Source organism: Prinia subflava (genome assembly GCF_021018805.1).
Source record: "Prinia subflava isolate CZ2003 ecotype Zambia chromosome W unlocalized genomic scaffold, Cam_Psub_1.2 scaffold_22_NEW, whole genome shotgun sequence".
NCBI lineage: Eukaryota > Metazoa > Chordata > Aves > Passeriformes > Cisticolidae > Prinia > Prinia subflava.
The window spans coordinates 6,305,935-6,322,823 of NW_026960606.1; the positions used below are offsets into that span (position 1 = coordinate 6,305,935).

Below are 16,889 nucleotides of genomic sequence, written 5' to 3' on the forward strand. Positions count from 1 at the left end.
AAATAGATGGTCGGGTGTCATCCACGATGCGATCCTGGAAGAGGAATGGCAAGCAGCCTCTGCAGAAGCAACAGGGAGAGTGAAGGAAAGCTGGGTTGCAAATTGCACCCAAGAAGATTCAACAGAAGAGCCCTTGGAAATATTTGAGTTGGCTCATAACTGATGGCAATAATCACTCTGCAGAAAGTCACCATTAAAACTCAAATTTCCAGGCTCACAGATGTGAAAATTGTACTTGGTGATCTACAGTGGGTTTGAACTCTGTCGCAGTGTGTGTTTCCCAGGACGCGCACGGCAGCATTAGGGTGCAACACATCCCCCTAGGGAGCTCTTCCTCCCCACCCAGGGACTCCGATGCTCTCAGCAATCGCTTCTAGGGTGCAGAGATGAAGCAGAGGCGAGACGGGTTTTGGGGTAAACTGAGGAGATTTATTAAAGGTACAACTGAAGAATAAAGCCTAAAGCTGAACCCCAAGAACTGGGAGCACGCCTCCCGCAGTGGGTTTTATAGAAAGGGCTACACAAAGCAAACTACCAATGAGGGTTCACTCAGGGAGGAGTCTAAGGCGGGGATACAGAACCAAATCCAATAGAAATAGCAAAAGGAGTGTAATGATACAAAATAGCAAATGATATATCGAGCTAAGGAAGACTGGCAAGGAAGGTTTTAGAAACAGGGGCAGGGATACAGAGAATTGACACATAACGGTATGCATAATTTAAATCATAACACACAAGTGAAATAGAAAGCTGGCCTGAAAACTCAAAGCAAAACCCTACACCACAACATAACTCTAGTTGGCATTGTAAATGATGAATTGTACTCATTCTTGGCGCTACTCAGAGATACTGATTCAAATCAATGTACAGAACTTACTCGAACAGAAAGACTGTATTAACCGCCTTGGTCATCTCATTTCCACTCGATGGGCTTCACGTCATTTGTTTGTGGTGACACGACCCACCACTGTGTTTGCTGTGCTTTGTCAATGGCAAAAGAAAAACAGGGAAAAGGGAGGCCTAAGACAACAGGTGATGCCATTGACAAGCTGAACGTCAGACCTAACCTGGTGTATTTACATTGTTTGCGACAATCTTGTCGTGAATGTGGTAGTTGTGATTGGTGGGCAAAGATTAAGTGTGGAGGTTACCAGTGAATTATTTTGATCCATAGGAGTCGCCTCCATTTGATTGCCTGTTGTATTAGCTGTAATGGTAATTTTTGCTCTGGAAATCCTTGGGCAGCATTAAGAGAGTATTTAGGAGAAGTACAGTTAGACGACCACAGTTTAGAGGGTTTGTTTGAAAACAAAGGAGCCAGGCGGAGAGCCTGGATGGTTTGGCTTATCCAGCAAACTTTGAAACGTGTGGTTACCCTTAGGAATACACATATTTTTGCACAGCAGTGTAGTAGGGGAGTGAGAGTCCCTATTCAACATGGGGTTCCTGAAGATAGCTGGGAAAGGATGTGCCGATATTGGCAGCGGCGCCGTAATGGTCATCACAATCACCATTCTAGCCACACTACACAAGGTTGATACTGTCACAGCAGACCTCGGTAAAGCCTTATTTGAACCCAGAGAAAATATTTGGGTAACACTGGCACGAAGTCTGAATACTACCTCCTTTTGTGCCAGTCTGGCCGTCCCAATGTCACCATTTGTGACATGCTTAGTAGGTGTTCTGATAAATGACTCCAACATAAATTTGTTGACTGAGACCCCCATAAGAGATTTTTGCAGCCATGAGGTAAACTATTATGAAAATGGATTGGTGATCAGTTTTACCACTGATTTACCATAACTGCAAAATGTATGTATGGAATCAATTCATAGATCCCTACACTACCCTTTTATCCAGGCAGTCCTCAAGAGACTGAAATTTTTGGGACACTTACTGCTCCTTCATGTTTTTATTGCAATGCATCAGCATATGGGTGGCCATTGGGGATAAAGGGTGACAATGGTATAAGGCCTACTTTTGTTACAGGGTCAAATGGATGGAATAATGAATCTTTATGGTGCTCGGAGCTGACTCAGAATAAAACAACCCCAGTGTCATCAGTTACCCTAGGCAATTACCAGCTGGCCTATTTTTAATATGTGGCAATCGTGCCTGGGCTGGGATACCGCCAGCACCTGTTGGTGGGCCATGTACGATTGGACAAATAAGCATGGCAATGCCACACCATCATCCTAATGCCAGTCACCCGAAGGTTAAAACACAATATAGCCGAACAAAACGCACAGCCACTATATCCCTTGGAGAAAACTGTAATGATGAGGTAAAATTACAGAGTAAATGGCAAGTTGTTTTGTCAGCATTGTTTCTCCCTGGAGCTACTGCTGGCAATGCCTATAACAATTTAGAAAAGTTAGCTGACTGGGTTGTTAGACAGGCTAATGCTACTATTAATGTTATATCTGTATTAGCTAAAGATTTATTTAGTGTGCAGCATGTGGTGTTACAGAACCACGTTACGGTTGACCTCCTGTTATTAGCTCATGGTCATGGTTGTGAAGACTGATGGAATGTGTTGCATGGACCTTGAGGATCATTCTGAGTCCATCCACAAGAAAATACAGAACTTCTAGCAACATGTTAACAAGATTCAGCAAGATGTAGGATTTTTTGGATTGAAGTCATGTGATTGGTTGGGCCTTGGTAGGTAGATAAAACAATTAGTGAAAACAGGAATTGTTGTGTTATTAGTGGTTATCTTGGGAATGTGTTTGGTTGTTTGTTGTTTGTGTGCGTAGAATGTTTGCAAAGGTAACAGAACAGGCATGGATTGTGCAAAAAGAAAAGGGGGGAATTGTGATGTATGGCTGGAAAAGCAGGGACATGTGCACAATCCTGCTTTTAGCCTAAAGGATGAGTAGAAGCTGAAACGTCCTTGAACCATTCCTTAGATGGGATAAGGAGGAAGTAAAGTTTGGAGCGATAGCTGTAACAAGATGCTAGACTGGATGCGTTGACCATAAGTTGGAGAAGGCTCACAGCATCCAGCCGCGTGGACAGAGCTTCTAAGCCAATTATGTGTACTGCAAGGACGTGTGAACACTGTGGTTTAACCAATGGTGTTCAGAGTTAGGTGCATGATATGCTTAGCACAGTATAAATGTATGTCAAATAGCTGAATAAACGAGCAAGATTTTTTAACTCCTATTGAGTGTTGTCTTGACTCTGGCTGATTCCCGGCAACATAAACCCAGGATTTATAGTCAGTGCCTGTAAGGCCCCGTTCCTGGTGAGCCCCTGATGGGGTAGCTCTCAGCTGCCTGTGGCCAGTGTGGGCATGGAGTGACAGTCTGGGAACTGCACAGAAGCTTTAAAAGAGCTTTTCTAGGAACTCTGCAATGACACAGCATGAGGTAGCTACCAGGGGTTTAATAATTCACAGCCTCCAGAGCAGGACATGCTCTAGGGAGAGAGCACAGCTTGGGCAGGAGGAAGAACAACAGGCCTAAGACTCAGATAAAGCAGCTTGGATTTGAAAACTCACTGGTTAGAGCAGAACACCAATAAACTGAAGTCCAGTCTTCTACATGATAAACCCCAAAATATGTTCCAAGCTACCCCAGTCCTTCATCTTTGACAATCAGATTAAAATAAAATGTTATTCACGATAACCCAAGAGTTTTTGTGCCGAATCTCTGCCAGGTTATGTCACAAACAAAAGCATCAGCAGCAGCCCTGGGTCATCCTCCTGTTGCAGGCACAGTGAAGTACATTTTCACCTCAGGAAAGCCTGCCTGCCTGTGCTGCTGTCTCCTTCCTGAAATTCAGTTGGGTTTTTTTTTTGTAAATTTTTGTTATCAAGTATTACTGTAACATCTACTTTTTAAGTTTTTAAGCTAACATTGCTTTGCTGATTGTTCCAATATCCCTTAACAATGAAATACTGTAATGCAAAAGTTAACTAAGGTATAAACATACAAAAGGAGAAGTCTCCCTGTGATCATAAAATGATGTTGTTTTCTATTCAGCAGTTCATGTTACTGCTGTTCATGATAATTAATTAAAGGAGCTGTTGCTGTAATGTGCAAACAGGGAATCTGAGAAACTGAGAGGGCTTTTAGGTCTCGGAGTGAAGTTCAGACAAACTGGGCACGGGCAATCAAATGTAATGAAATCACTTGTCAGTGCTAAGCTTGCAAAAACTGTGAAGTTTGACTAGGGAGTAAAAGGATTATAATTAGATTTCAAATAAGATAATAACTAAATGGCAGAAAGCAGTAAAGAGAAAATATTACTTTGTTAGCTAATGGTGCTGCTGTTTGGTTTTAGTTTTTATCAGCACACTTGTAGTTGTGCTAATTTAATTTGCTTTTATCAGCAAAAATGCACTACTTGAATGGTACTTGAATGTCATTTGCAAAAATTATTGATCTGAAGGTGTACTTAATGACACCCAGTATGTTTATGTGGAAGGGAGATTGTCTGATAAAATGGTTGATGCACCATGGTGCTGGCCCAGGAGTGAGCAGTGGAAGGAGGAGCAGGAGGGTGTCTGAGTGCTCATCACCTGCTCGGCTCCACTGCAACCACCACTGATCTCCTCTGCCAGCTAAAAACCTCCCAGCTCCAGCTCTGAACTACATCTGGGATAGGGAGGATGGAGGCATTAGACTGTAAAGTTCAAAAGAGTTTCAAGTCTCATCAGCAGGAGATTTCTGTTCAATTAATAGACAAAGCAGTGGGAAAATGAGTCAACTAAATGGAAAAGATTTAAAATGCAGATCAGAAACTCAGTACATGAACAGCTTGTGTTAATAAAATCATTTTAAGAAATGAGCATAAAATATGATATGACAATCACTGTGAAAGGTGGCTGTGCAGTAGTTCTGTAATTTTCCTTTAAACCGTCTTAAGGAGATACTGGCAGTGGAACTAATTGAATTTCAAAGGAAAAGCACTGTGTGAATGATAGATTTCTGTCCAGCAGAGCTATTGACAACAGAAAAAGAAAGCTCTGTACTGATGCTAAAGCTTTTCTCCTGAGCAACTGAAAGATTTTGGAAACCTGGAAACAGCTTTGCATTAGGGACGTGTTTTGCCCCTTCCTCCTCCCAGGGCCCGAAAAACAAAGGCAGCAAATGACAGGGGCAGTGAGGGAGTATACTAGAATTGTAAGAGCTGCGACAGCAATCAGAGCTGTCAGGGACACTAGTGGTTATCAAAGGGAAAGGGAATAAAAAGTTATTACAGTATCAGCATAAATAAAAATGAAAGAGACAGGAACACTGAATTCTAAACAAGCTCCACAGAGAGCTCTCCAGAAAGCTTTTTATCAGCTGAGAGTGTTTAGTGACCAAGTGGCTCAGCTCCTCACGTCTCCACATGAGCAGGATTACCAGGCCAGAGGGGTCAGAGCCAGCAGGGCAGAAAAGGGAAGGGAATGGCTTTGCCATGGAGGGACAGGGACAGGGCTGCAGCTCCTGCTGCTCAGGCCACATCCTGCTCTCACTGAGCCCAGGGACACTGAACACAGGGAATATCCAGCTCTCCCTTTGGCCACACTTAACAAAAACTTCCTGAGCCAAAGCCTCTCATAACTGAAGGGATGATGTAGTTGGGATCAGATTAAAAGAAAATTTTAAAAAAAACAACCAACAAAAAAAAACCCAAAAAAAACAACAAAAAAAAAAAACCCAAAAAAAAACAAGACCAAAAACCCAACCTGAAATAAAAATGGTAAAAATAACAAGGCTTTCCTGTGTATTAATAAACTACACGTAACATAAGAAACTTCCTGATTCCTTCAGGCAAGTAAATGGTCGTTGGAAGTGGCTGAGCATCACTTTCCTAACAGTATTTGTAATAATTTTTGATGTAAATACACATTTGAGCCAAGTGTCATGGTTTGTCTTCAACTGAAAACTGAAATTACCTTTCTCTTCTTTACCAGAGTCTGTCCAGATGCACCTTGACTCAGAGTTGTTTGGAAGAGCACTGAGCACTCCTCTCAGCAGGTACCACGAACAGATCAGAAATGTAAGGAACATTTTGCTCATCAAATTTAAATACATGTGTCCCAAGTGCTCATCCAATATTTTGATTATTTCTGGCAGCAGCAATTTTCCAATTGCAATATTTAGAGCACAGCTATCATCATATGTGCACATATATATACACACACGTCAGGCGTATATATCTGTATTACAATTAAGCTGTGATTCTCCTTCTCTGTAATACAGAGCATATGAATCTAAAATCACAAGAGACAGCAGTAAAAATATTTGAAAGCTTTCCTGTAAGAATGACAGATGGACGAGATGCATACCAGAGGTATGCAAGTCAAACCTTCCCCAGCTGAAGAGAAATGCTCAAGTGAGGTTTGTGTCTGCACTGCAGCTCTTCCCCTGTCTGCACAAACTGCCTTTAGTTACCTCAGCACATGGGATTTTTGCACATTACCATTACATGATGCAGGAGAAAGGGTGGGATTGCTCTAAGAAGCAGCAGTTCTATGGAAGAGGCAGCTGTCTCCAGGCTGCCAGAGCAGCCAGCACAGAACTGAATGGTCGGGAATGAACATGGCACAGGACTGAAGGGAAAAAAACTCTACAAGTTGGACTTGCATCAGAGAATTTTAATGTTCAAATTGCTCAGACCAGATTTTATCACAGGTGCTTGTGTATTTTCTTGTGTGGCTCAAAGAAGCTTCCAAGAGGAATGGGAATATCCCTTGGGAATATCCCTGTGTCTCAGCTCCCCTAAAGGAGGATTTCACAACTCCTCACATCCCAGACCTGCAGCCAGAACTCGTTTCCTGCTCTTCGGGAAGCACTCAGGCCATACCTGGAGGTGCTGCACTAACACGCAGTGAAGGAAAAGTATCATCAGATAGCTGCCCATAATGTGAACATGGCTTTTCTTTTTCACTTACAGTTGATGCATTTTTTGAAAACATCTGTGATCTTGATAGGTAGGTAAAGACCAGAGGTAAAATATTTCAAATGATAAATCATATGTAAAACCCCTTTTGAACTAAGGGCATACACCTTGGTAGATAAATATCAGTTTTAAAACAAATATCCCTTCTAAATCACCTCAGATAAATATCACCTCTACTTAAGTTAATTTCTGATCTTGTAAAGTACTGTTCTTACAAAGGTTTTCTGTATCAAACAGGAAAACAAACTGAAGTTCTGTAATTTACATTTCTCCTAAAGCAGGAAAACAGACATAAACATTATTCAGCATTTCACTTGATTTTTAATGCCAAGCACACAGGTGAGGAGCTGTGGTACATACTGCACCTTGCATCGCTGCACTGTCATGTTGGGTTCCGTTGTGTTCTATCTCCATATCTGGGATTCCAGCATCTGAAAGATGGGAGACTGAAAATTAATGTATTCCCATTTGCCCCTCTCTCAGACATCTTTAGAAAAATATTTATAGCAAACTAGGGTGCTCTCCAAGTTAACATGGGCTTGCATAAAATATTTGGTACTCATAGAATTTTCAGTAGTAAATTGTTTCCAAAATGTGCAAACATTACTGGTCTCACAGTGAATTATTTTTAATGTGCTTCACATTTGTCTGATGATCAGATAATAACCAACACATGGTAATAATATATCTGCAAAATCATCTTGGAGAATGAGGGCATCTGACGCATGAAAAATAAAAGTTGAAATTAAACTGTGATAATATTAAACTACATTGACTCTTGTATATAGCCAAATACCTCCAAATTACAGAGCTGAAGAATATAACCAGTGCCAGGCAACAGTTTTGGGGTGTGTGTATCAGTTTTTGTGAGTGAATGTTACAGATAAGAACTGTGCAAATTGCATTTCCAATCTCAGCTCAGGATATGTGAGCATGTATTACCACCCAAACCAAAATTACAGCTGTCATATTATGTGAAATATTTCCAGATCTCTGACAAGAGCTTTCCAAAGAGGATTGCGCTCTTTTTTTTTTTTTTTCCCAAGTTGAGAAGGAGTCTCATGACACTCACTTTGGACCTGTTTAATTTCATGTTGGTGATTCCTCTGTCTGCACAGTCCTTGGGGTGGGGGCTCCAACACCCCAGGGTGTTACAGGAACAGATGCCACAATCCACCTTGTGCCAATAAGGATTAGCATGAAGGGGATGTGATTTGAATCCATGGCACCTCAAATCCTGGAGAAACATCTGCTTCCCTTATCATACAGCCCTTAGGAATTACAGGAAGGAAAAACCCACACCTGAAAGGGAGCTGTGTATACAGTTTGGGAGTTTTTCCATGCAAAAGCCTGTTCTGGACTTTCTCAAACAGAGAATAGCTGCACTGTTGCTTTCACAGATCCCTTCAGCTGGAGTGTCAGGATCTGTCACAGAGGTGATGCTTTGTTGGTGACCTTGCAGTAACTGAGTTCTGAGTGAAAGCAGAGCCCCTTTTCAGGGCAACCCTAAAAAGTACAGTCCTTACAGGAGAGCGATAGCTCAGCAATAAATGTGCAAATGAAATATGTCGTGTGCATATATAGCTCTATAAATGTATATATGATTTTAAAAAGCAGTATTTTCACACATACATTTTTTTTCTCATAAAATTACAAGTGACTGCTATTCTGCAGTTTCCCTTACTCCGATTCCTGTTCTGAAGGCAAGTCCAGGGCACTGGCCTATCAATCTGAAAAGGTTCTTTCTTCTCAAACCCTTCAGAGTACATGTTGTATATACCAGAAATGACAAAGTCATCTGTAACTGATAACAGCATCTGTTCAATGACCAACTGTCAGAGTTAAATGAAAAATACTCAGAAAAGCCCTTCACATTTTGTTGTCATAAAATTGTACCTGCAATTAAATTGTGGATTAAGATGCTAATGAGCTACCTGATTTGCATGTGCAATCAGATTAGGATGTAAATATCAGCTTCTTGCAGGCACTAACATATATATGACTACCTGAGTGTGCCTGCAAATCAAACTGCTGCAGTCAGGCCCACCCTAGCAGATGTACAGGTGTGTTAATCACACTGCTGGAACATTGGTATCCCTGGATTTGTGGCTTCCAGAACTGCTGGGTGCTCCTGGCTGGTGTGTGAGCAGCAGGTGTTTCCATGTAGTGGCAGCACCCAGGGGAGTGACCTTACAGCACATCAGGATTTTATGGTTTTTTCTGACATTCCTCTCAAGGTGCTGGTTCTGTCCATGGGATCCAGTCTGGGCATTTGCCTGATCCAGTGGATGTGGTGGAGAAGGTTTTTTGCTGGCTCTGACCACCCACTCTCCCCTGGTCACTGTCCCCACCCCGATATGACTGCAGCTGTAAATCCACACCTGGATCCCCCCCAACCACTGCCAGTACTCCAGGGACACCAGCCAGTCCCTGCTTCCAGGGATGTGCAGAGCTATAAAGCAGCAGATGAGAGGATGCCTCTGAAAGATGCTGCTCTCGTACTCACAGAGTTTATATCCCTTGGGTGCCCAGATAAATCACAGCTCACATCTCCTGCAGAGCACTGCAGTGGCAGGGCACACACAAAGCCTTGCCTGGGTTTAGAGAACAGTGCAGGCAGCTCTCACAGCTGAGAACTCCAGACAAGCCAAATTCATTATTTTTGCTCAGCAGTCAGGCAGTTTTTGCACTCTGCAGTCTCTAGCAGTACCCAAAGCAGGCAGCACAAATTAACACACCACAGGACACCTGAGTGCAGCAGAGACTGAACGTCACTGATTCCTGAGCCTCTGCAGAGACTCCAGGTAGGGATGCACAGACTAAACCTTAGCTGCAAAACCTGAAATGAATTAAATCTCAGCTAGGTTCAGTCTTAAACATTGAAACCAAAGCTCCAAAGTTTGGCCAGACCCATCTTAAACACAAAAGGCAAATCCTCCTGGCAGCCAGAACTTAATCACTGTTTAGGAGAGGAGATGAACTGATTTGCTTTTGTTTCACAAGAATATTTAGGAAGTGTTCAAAACCCAGTCAGCTCTGAAAGCTGATACATATTTAACACACCTAATAGGTCCTGAGGCTGGGCAAACTTCAGCCAAACAGCTTTTAAAATGAAGCTCAGCAGTTCTAAAAATGAATCTGCTGGGAGAGAAGAGTTCAGAGAACCTTATAGGAACCAAATTTCACATTGTCTTAGCTGGCACTGTAACAGATTTCTCTGTAATATATTCAGCATTTTTTGTCATCTCTGTGTAAACTGCTCTATTTCTCTAGTTGCAGACTTATTTATTTTTTTAATTCACAACCCAGAGCACATGGCCTGAAATAGATTTTTCATTATTTGAGGAAAGAACTGTGAGGGTTTATTCTGAAATTTGCTCTGTGCATCATCTCATTTTTTTCCTCACTCAATCAAACATCATTTTAAGCTCACTGTGTGTTGGGAAAGATGAAGTAGAAAGACCTTGCAAATATGGTGGTTTAGATTCTGGGAGTCTGAGTTCAACAAGCGAGATAGAAATGAAAGCAAGCTTTGAGATTTAGGGTGTAGAGTACAGAGCCAGCAGCTAGTGAACAACCATGTGCTAAGATGAGGGCCAGCTCCCTTGATTAAACAATCCCCTTCTGCTTGCCTTAGGTGATGAGACAGTTCTATTGGCTGTAAGTAAATGTTATCTTGTATTAGATTGGTTGGTCCAACACAGACTAATCAACTTGGAAAGATATTTAATGTACGGTATTCGGGACCTCGCTCTCGGTTCCGCTGTTCCTGCTCTCCTGGCCTGCTTTAGCTGTGCCTAGCAGCTACAAGCAAGGCCCTCACGATAAACCACGTGCTACCCCTGCTACTTTGCTTATAGAGATACTTTGTCGCCGACTCTACCGTCACGGAGTTACTCCTTCAACTGTGAAAGGCCAACTAAGACATTACCATTTAACATCCTGAGACTGTCACCTGATGTGGCCTGTTTAAGAGACTGTTCCACTTGTTCTCTTCTCTTGGATTCAAATTCCAAAGCTTCCTGCAATTTTCTCTTTGCCTTCTTCTCTTTCTTCAAGCGTTTTTGAATTGTGGCTGAAATGTAAATACAGTGTAAGAATGGTTGTCAGGGCACAATTAATAGATGATGGAGACAGTAAATTAGTTAATGTTCAATACTCAAAGGTGCAGTTCTAGCTCAAGATCCCTATGACAATAAAGATGTGCATGTGGTGGTGACCCCAAAGACAAACAATTCTGAGGATGCTGATTATTGGTGAAATTCTCCCAAGTCAGGAGCCATCACAGTCTGTGAATGACTTGAAGTTTTTGGTAAGTTAACTGGGATTCAGGAGGGCCACACTGTGCTCTCCTAAGAAGCTATGTTTTTGCAGCAATACACAGTCCCATCACACTTGGGTGATGCAGCATTTCTGGACACCCACTGCAATTTAAAAGCTTCAGCAGGATTTACTGACCCTTCACAACTTGACTGAGAGGTGCCCTTTGGTGCCTCCAAGTGAGACCTGGCACTGCAGACAGTTCCACACACCCAATTTCCATTCAAAAAGCACAGGTAGATAGGACTCGGCACCTACACTTTTGATCTTATCTAGTTTTATCTTTTTGATTTCATGGATGTAATCTAGAAGTAGCTTTTGGCACATGAAGTGCTGTTCCTTTCCTTCAGATGCAGATCTGAATTTTAAGAAGAATACTAATACTGCCTCCTTTGCAACAGCACAGCGAGAAATTCAGATTTACCAATTGAATTGCCTATTAATATCAAAAGCTTCTAACCAGTCATGGTTTTGTCTCAGAAGGCCCCACTTGGAGTGTGCTACTGTACCTCAATCTCCTGATGCAAAACAAAAATACCTAGGATTCTTTGCTTCAGATCTTGCACTTGGGCCGACAATTTCTCACAGCTCTATTTTGTTGTGCTGAAGTTCTCTACAAGACAAATGGAGCAGCACTGAAGCTGCAGAAATGTGGGCTAGGGAAGTAATGACAAAAATCACCTAAATACCCAAATTAAAGCCATATCTTTCTCACAGTTAGACTGATGATTCTCAGTGCTTGGAGGATAACAGCAGAAACAAAAAGTAATTAAAGCTGTCAAATGAAGAAATTGGGCTAGGAATACCTGGGCAGAGTGATGCTAATGCACCTGAAAGCCATGAAACTGCCCCAGCTTCCCTCCTCAGAACCTACCAAAACTCTCTGCGGCCAGTTGCCCTACAGGTAATAATCCTTCAGCTGCTGTTCTTTCTGCTTACAGAAACGTTTGCTTCTCTCTGGTTTTATGAAATTTAAATCTTTCGTCACCAGTGCAGGTCCACTGCTGCATTACACTGGAGTATGAATGTCAGTTAACTCCAAGCCCTCAACAGCTCCAGCTGGAAATGCCAAAGGGTTACACATTTCATAGATACATAAACTCCATTTTTCACTCACTCACCTCTGCTTTGCAGCTCAGCTGTGAGTTGCCTTTCCAAGCTCTCTCGTAGTTCTCGCTCTCTACAAAGCTCCATCTTTAACTCTTTCTTTTCCTGCTGTATCTGCTTTTCCTGGACTCTTGCATTGTCCACAGCCACTTTCAGCAGGCCCTAAAACACACACAAATGCAAGATCTGAAAACACCATTTCCTTTCAGCAGTGACTAAATCCATCTACTTGTTTCTTTTATACCCTCTAGGAAAACAGAAAGATTAGAAGCAGGAACCTACAGACCTGGAGCACAACTGGCCATTGGAAGTAGCTAATGTTGGAGTTACACATGAGGAATTTTGTGGCATGGAATCATTCAGTACAGCTTTGGCTAATTTGGTTACACACAGAGTGCTATGTCTCTGCTCACCTCAATAACTGCAGAGAGACGCACTGCAGGAATAATGAGAATGGTGAATTACAATTTGACCATTATTGCCAATTATTAAGTCAAATATACAAGGTATGAAACCCTTCCATGACTGGTAACACCAGGGAGAGAGGAAACCTAAGCGCAACATTAAATAAAAGAGATGAGAAACTGCAAAAACAAAATAGTTTCTACAACTTTTTTAAGAGTGCAAAAAGAAACACGTTATCTACCATGACATAACCTGGCCGTGTAGAGAAGAATTTACCTGAATGTTGGTTAATAGTGTTTCTACTGATGAAAGACCATCAGCAAAAAGAAATGGCGCCGGAAATCCAGGAGGCAAGGCATGTCCAGCCAGTTGGACTTTATCTAAGGTTGGTTTCATTATTGGAATGGCAATTTGGACCTCTTCTGTAAAGATAGGTTTAAAAGCAACATCAGAAAGCATTGGAAATATAGGTGACTGTAATTACTAGAAACTAGCATTTTGCTTATCTGGAAGTCAAAATACAAGTGCGTTAGTAAAATTAACATTGTTTCAGTCTTTGGACAGATGGGACTGTTGCCAAGGCAAGTTGGCAAAATAGTACGGAACAATAACCAATACACTGGGACTATAACAGCTGCAACGGAGTACAGACTATTATATCTCAAATTCTACAGAATTATAACACATAATTATAACAGTATTACACAGTTCATTAAACCTGAATGACCTCTCTTCATTCTATCATGTTTGCCATTCTGTGATGTGCATTTTTTGTTGCTATAACCTTGGCAAAATTCTAATCAAGGAGTGTATCGCATCTCTTTACTCGTTTACCTTTTCCTTTCCCGTGGTCAGTAGTAAATAATCTCCACTGAGTGATCCATCCCCTCTGCCAGCATTGCATGGAACTGGAGCATCTCCTACAGAGAGCAAACTGGGGCCTGGCAGCTTCCCCTTCACTCCTTCTTTCAAATACATGGTGTGGGTATAGATCAAGTTCTGCACAGACAGCAGAAATGTGTATCCAGAAAGAAACAAGGTTAGAAATGGTTTTTTTCCCAAGAATCCCTTCAGTTTGGTGAGGAATCAGTACTATCACCAATGAACTCCCATTTTTGAATAGAATAATTAAAGGATCTTTTAGGACAGTAGATGTAGCTCCTTCTCTCAGATTCCTGGGAGTACTTCTTCCCACATATTCATCTTAATTGCTGAAAACTACACAATTAAAATCTAGCTGTCTCTGAAGCCAAATTCTGTAAAATTCTTTCACTCTGAAATGCTAAAAAAATACTTCTGTGCAATATTCCTATATATATATATATATCTCATGATCCTGCACTTGCAGAAATCATGGTGAGTGTCTGCCCAGCACCTGCCTTTTAGTGAAGCCTGTGATCCCTGCCTTGGCCACGAGCTCCTGATGCCATTGCTCACCCAGGGCAGCTGCACAGCGAGCCCCCAGAGTTTCATCTGTCAAGTGCCTTGGTCATATTAAAGCCTGAATTTACAATTGGACCCCACCATATTCAAAAGGTCTCCTTCTCCCACTCCTGTTTTTAAGGAATAAACAACTAAAAAGAATCTGACAACTAATTAACCCAAGGTGTCTCCACTGCAGCACTATTTTCTGGTGTAACACACTCCAGGAGCCTCCATTGAGCTGCACTTTTTGCATCCACCTGACAACAAACCAGGAGCATTAGCAGTGTTCAAGTATTCCTTGAAATCTCTGGTTTGGGAGTATTATGTCTTTGCTCTGTGAGTTCATTAAACGGACCATCTTCCTAATGATTTTTCAGGGCTAGTAACAAAAGCCAGTAACCTCTACACGTCCTCAGAGACAGCATCTTAGATGGAATTTAAGTGATCCTTTTAAAAAATCCTAACTTGGGTAACAAACTCAGACCACGAAGTTTGTGCTGATTCAGACACCCCATTTCTCATGCTTAAATATATCAGTGGCAGAGTTTTTAAAATAACCTGATTAGCTGTCGCACATGATGCCACACAGAAATAACAGCGAAGCCATGGGGTCATAAAAGACTAAACTGTGGAATTGCATTTTATGGAAATGGTATGCTCTGGCTCACCCCTGGAAAGTGTATGGTTTATTCCAAGTCTGTAACCTCCCTGCAGTATCGTGTATCTGTAACTCTATTGGCTGTAGAATCTTACCGCGCCTACTTCGAACCTGTGTTAAGGGTGCAAACGGAGAGGGCTCCTCCTCTTTTGCCCTGGTGGTCTCCAGAGACTGCTCTCTCCCCATCCCTCTCCCCTTCTCCCTCTCCCCCCTTCCCTTACCCCTCTCCCTCAGCGAACATGCTGCCTTCCTGGGGTAAGACTCTGAATAAACCCTCATCTCATCAGTATCTCAGCAGCCATCTGGAGTCTCTTTGCCTGCCAGCACGTGAACACTCACGACCCTAGAGCCCGGGGGGCTCCCGGGGAACCCTCCCCGGGACCCCCCCCCCCCAAAATTTACACTACAACACTAAACAGAAGTGGCATTTGAAAAAGAAAGCAATACATGAAGAATGCATAACAAAACTGGAGCTTCTCTAACACCTCTAGAAATCTCTGCTGTTTGAAGATGAAAGTAATAACATTAAATTGGACGGAAGGAAAATTACTATTGACTGTGAAGACAGGTTGCATGGTCTATAGTTTGTAATGCTACTGTACAGCAGATTGAAGTTTCAAAATAGTATTACTCTTCTTTAAAGAGATAGACACAGCTAAATTAGGTGGTGCTTGCTGCAGTGAGGATCAAATGCAAAAAGAATCATATTTCATTAGACCTAGTCAACACCAGGAAAATAAATAGAAATATAAGAGGTATGCAGGCAATGATTCATTTTGATAATCTGGCCCAAGAGACACATAGAGACAGCACACAGATCTAAGCTTCTACCAAAAGACAAATAGGACACAGGGAGTGGGAATTGGGATGACAGTGTAGCAGAGGTCACATCGATTTTCAGCAGCAGTTTTCACACAGATGAGATAACCCTGGACTCTATTTGGCCCATTGTTCATATCCTACCTGTCCCAGAAGCAATAAATTTTCAAGTCCCAGAAAAAGGGCAGTAAAGAAGAAGGATTCTACTTATGACTTCTTATGATTAAGTTTTTGTGCTGACCAAACATGCTTTGCAGACCAAGGTCACATTGCATGTTAGTCTGTAATAGCTGAAACTAGAAGCAGCATATTATGTTTTAGCATATATGGGTGGAAACTGTCAAACCATTCATCTTTTTTTTTTTTTTCTGATTGAAATCACACTCTGTAAAGATGAATGATAAATGTATTAGAAATCTATTTCAATCTTGTAATAGGTCTTCACATCTGAACAGTGTATACATCTTGCCCATGCTCTGAATAAGTGCACAGTTAGGCAGAAATTTATTAGCTAGACTCAAGGAATAATTGGTAAAGCAATTAAAAATGGCATGTGCTGGAAGCATTTCTTGGGGACTGTATCAAATGCATCTTTAATGGAAAGAAATGTTGATTTAAGGACTTTGATTTTAAACACCACTAAAAATATAAATGCTAAAAGCTGCACTCATATACAGTACAACAGAATAAGCAAGAAATAAAGCCAAGACAACTACAGTCTGACCAAGGACACAAACAACCTTTCTGATTACTGAAGCAAAGTGGGAACTACTTTTATTGAGCCTATTTGTTAAACCTGCCATGCCTTATAAAAGCATTCAGGAAACCATTTAGAGTGCAGCCTTTCTATTTTAATTTCTAGCTGACATCCAGATGAATAGATGAAAGTAAGAATTATACTGCAGAGCAAAGAAATACATGGTAAACACTAACAGTGAATGGAGTATCATCATGGGAAAGCACACAGAAATCTGCTAGGAGGTTTCTTGCTCTTAATTCAATATGCTTAAGTATTTCATCTTCTGTCTTTTGCCTAAATTGCAGGAACAGGGGTTGGCAAATTAAGCACAACCTCCAGACTGAACACAGCACTGGGAATGTGGGCAATGTGAATTGCTCCCTGCACGGCCCAAACCAATAGGCACTTTTATTTGCCATCTGGTTTATTTTCTTTCAGAAGGCATGTTTTTAAACCTATCAGTCACAGCCCTGATCCACTTGACATACCACATCCCTCTCAAAACAAAGGAGAAAT

General features: G+C 41.7%; 1 protein-coding gene across 3 annotated transcripts in view; it reads right to left on the minus strand.

Annotated features, from left to right (window-relative positions):
* The window catches only part of LOC134564924 (dachshund homolog 2-like), a 443,903-nt gene that overhangs the window by 6,477 nt on the left and 420,537 nt on the right, over positions 1-16,889 (minus strand). Inside the window, exons 8-12 of one of the 3 annotated variants that reach the window (XM_063424219.1) lie at positions 13,567-13,731; positions 13,009-13,154; positions 12,342-12,489; positions 10,832-10,975; positions 7,266-7,331 (exon numbers count right to left, since the gene is read on the minus strand). In XM_063424219.1, the coding sequence (XP_063280289.1) occupies positions 7,266-7,331; positions 10,832-10,975; positions 12,342-12,489; positions 13,009-13,154; positions 13,567-13,731 (669 nt within the window). The remainder of the gene's footprint in view (positions 1-7,265; positions 7,332-10,831; positions 10,976-12,341; positions 12,490-13,008; positions 13,155-13,566; positions 13,732-16,889) is intronic. The other 2 variants (XM_063424220.1, XM_063424222.1) reach the window with 2 other exon arrangements.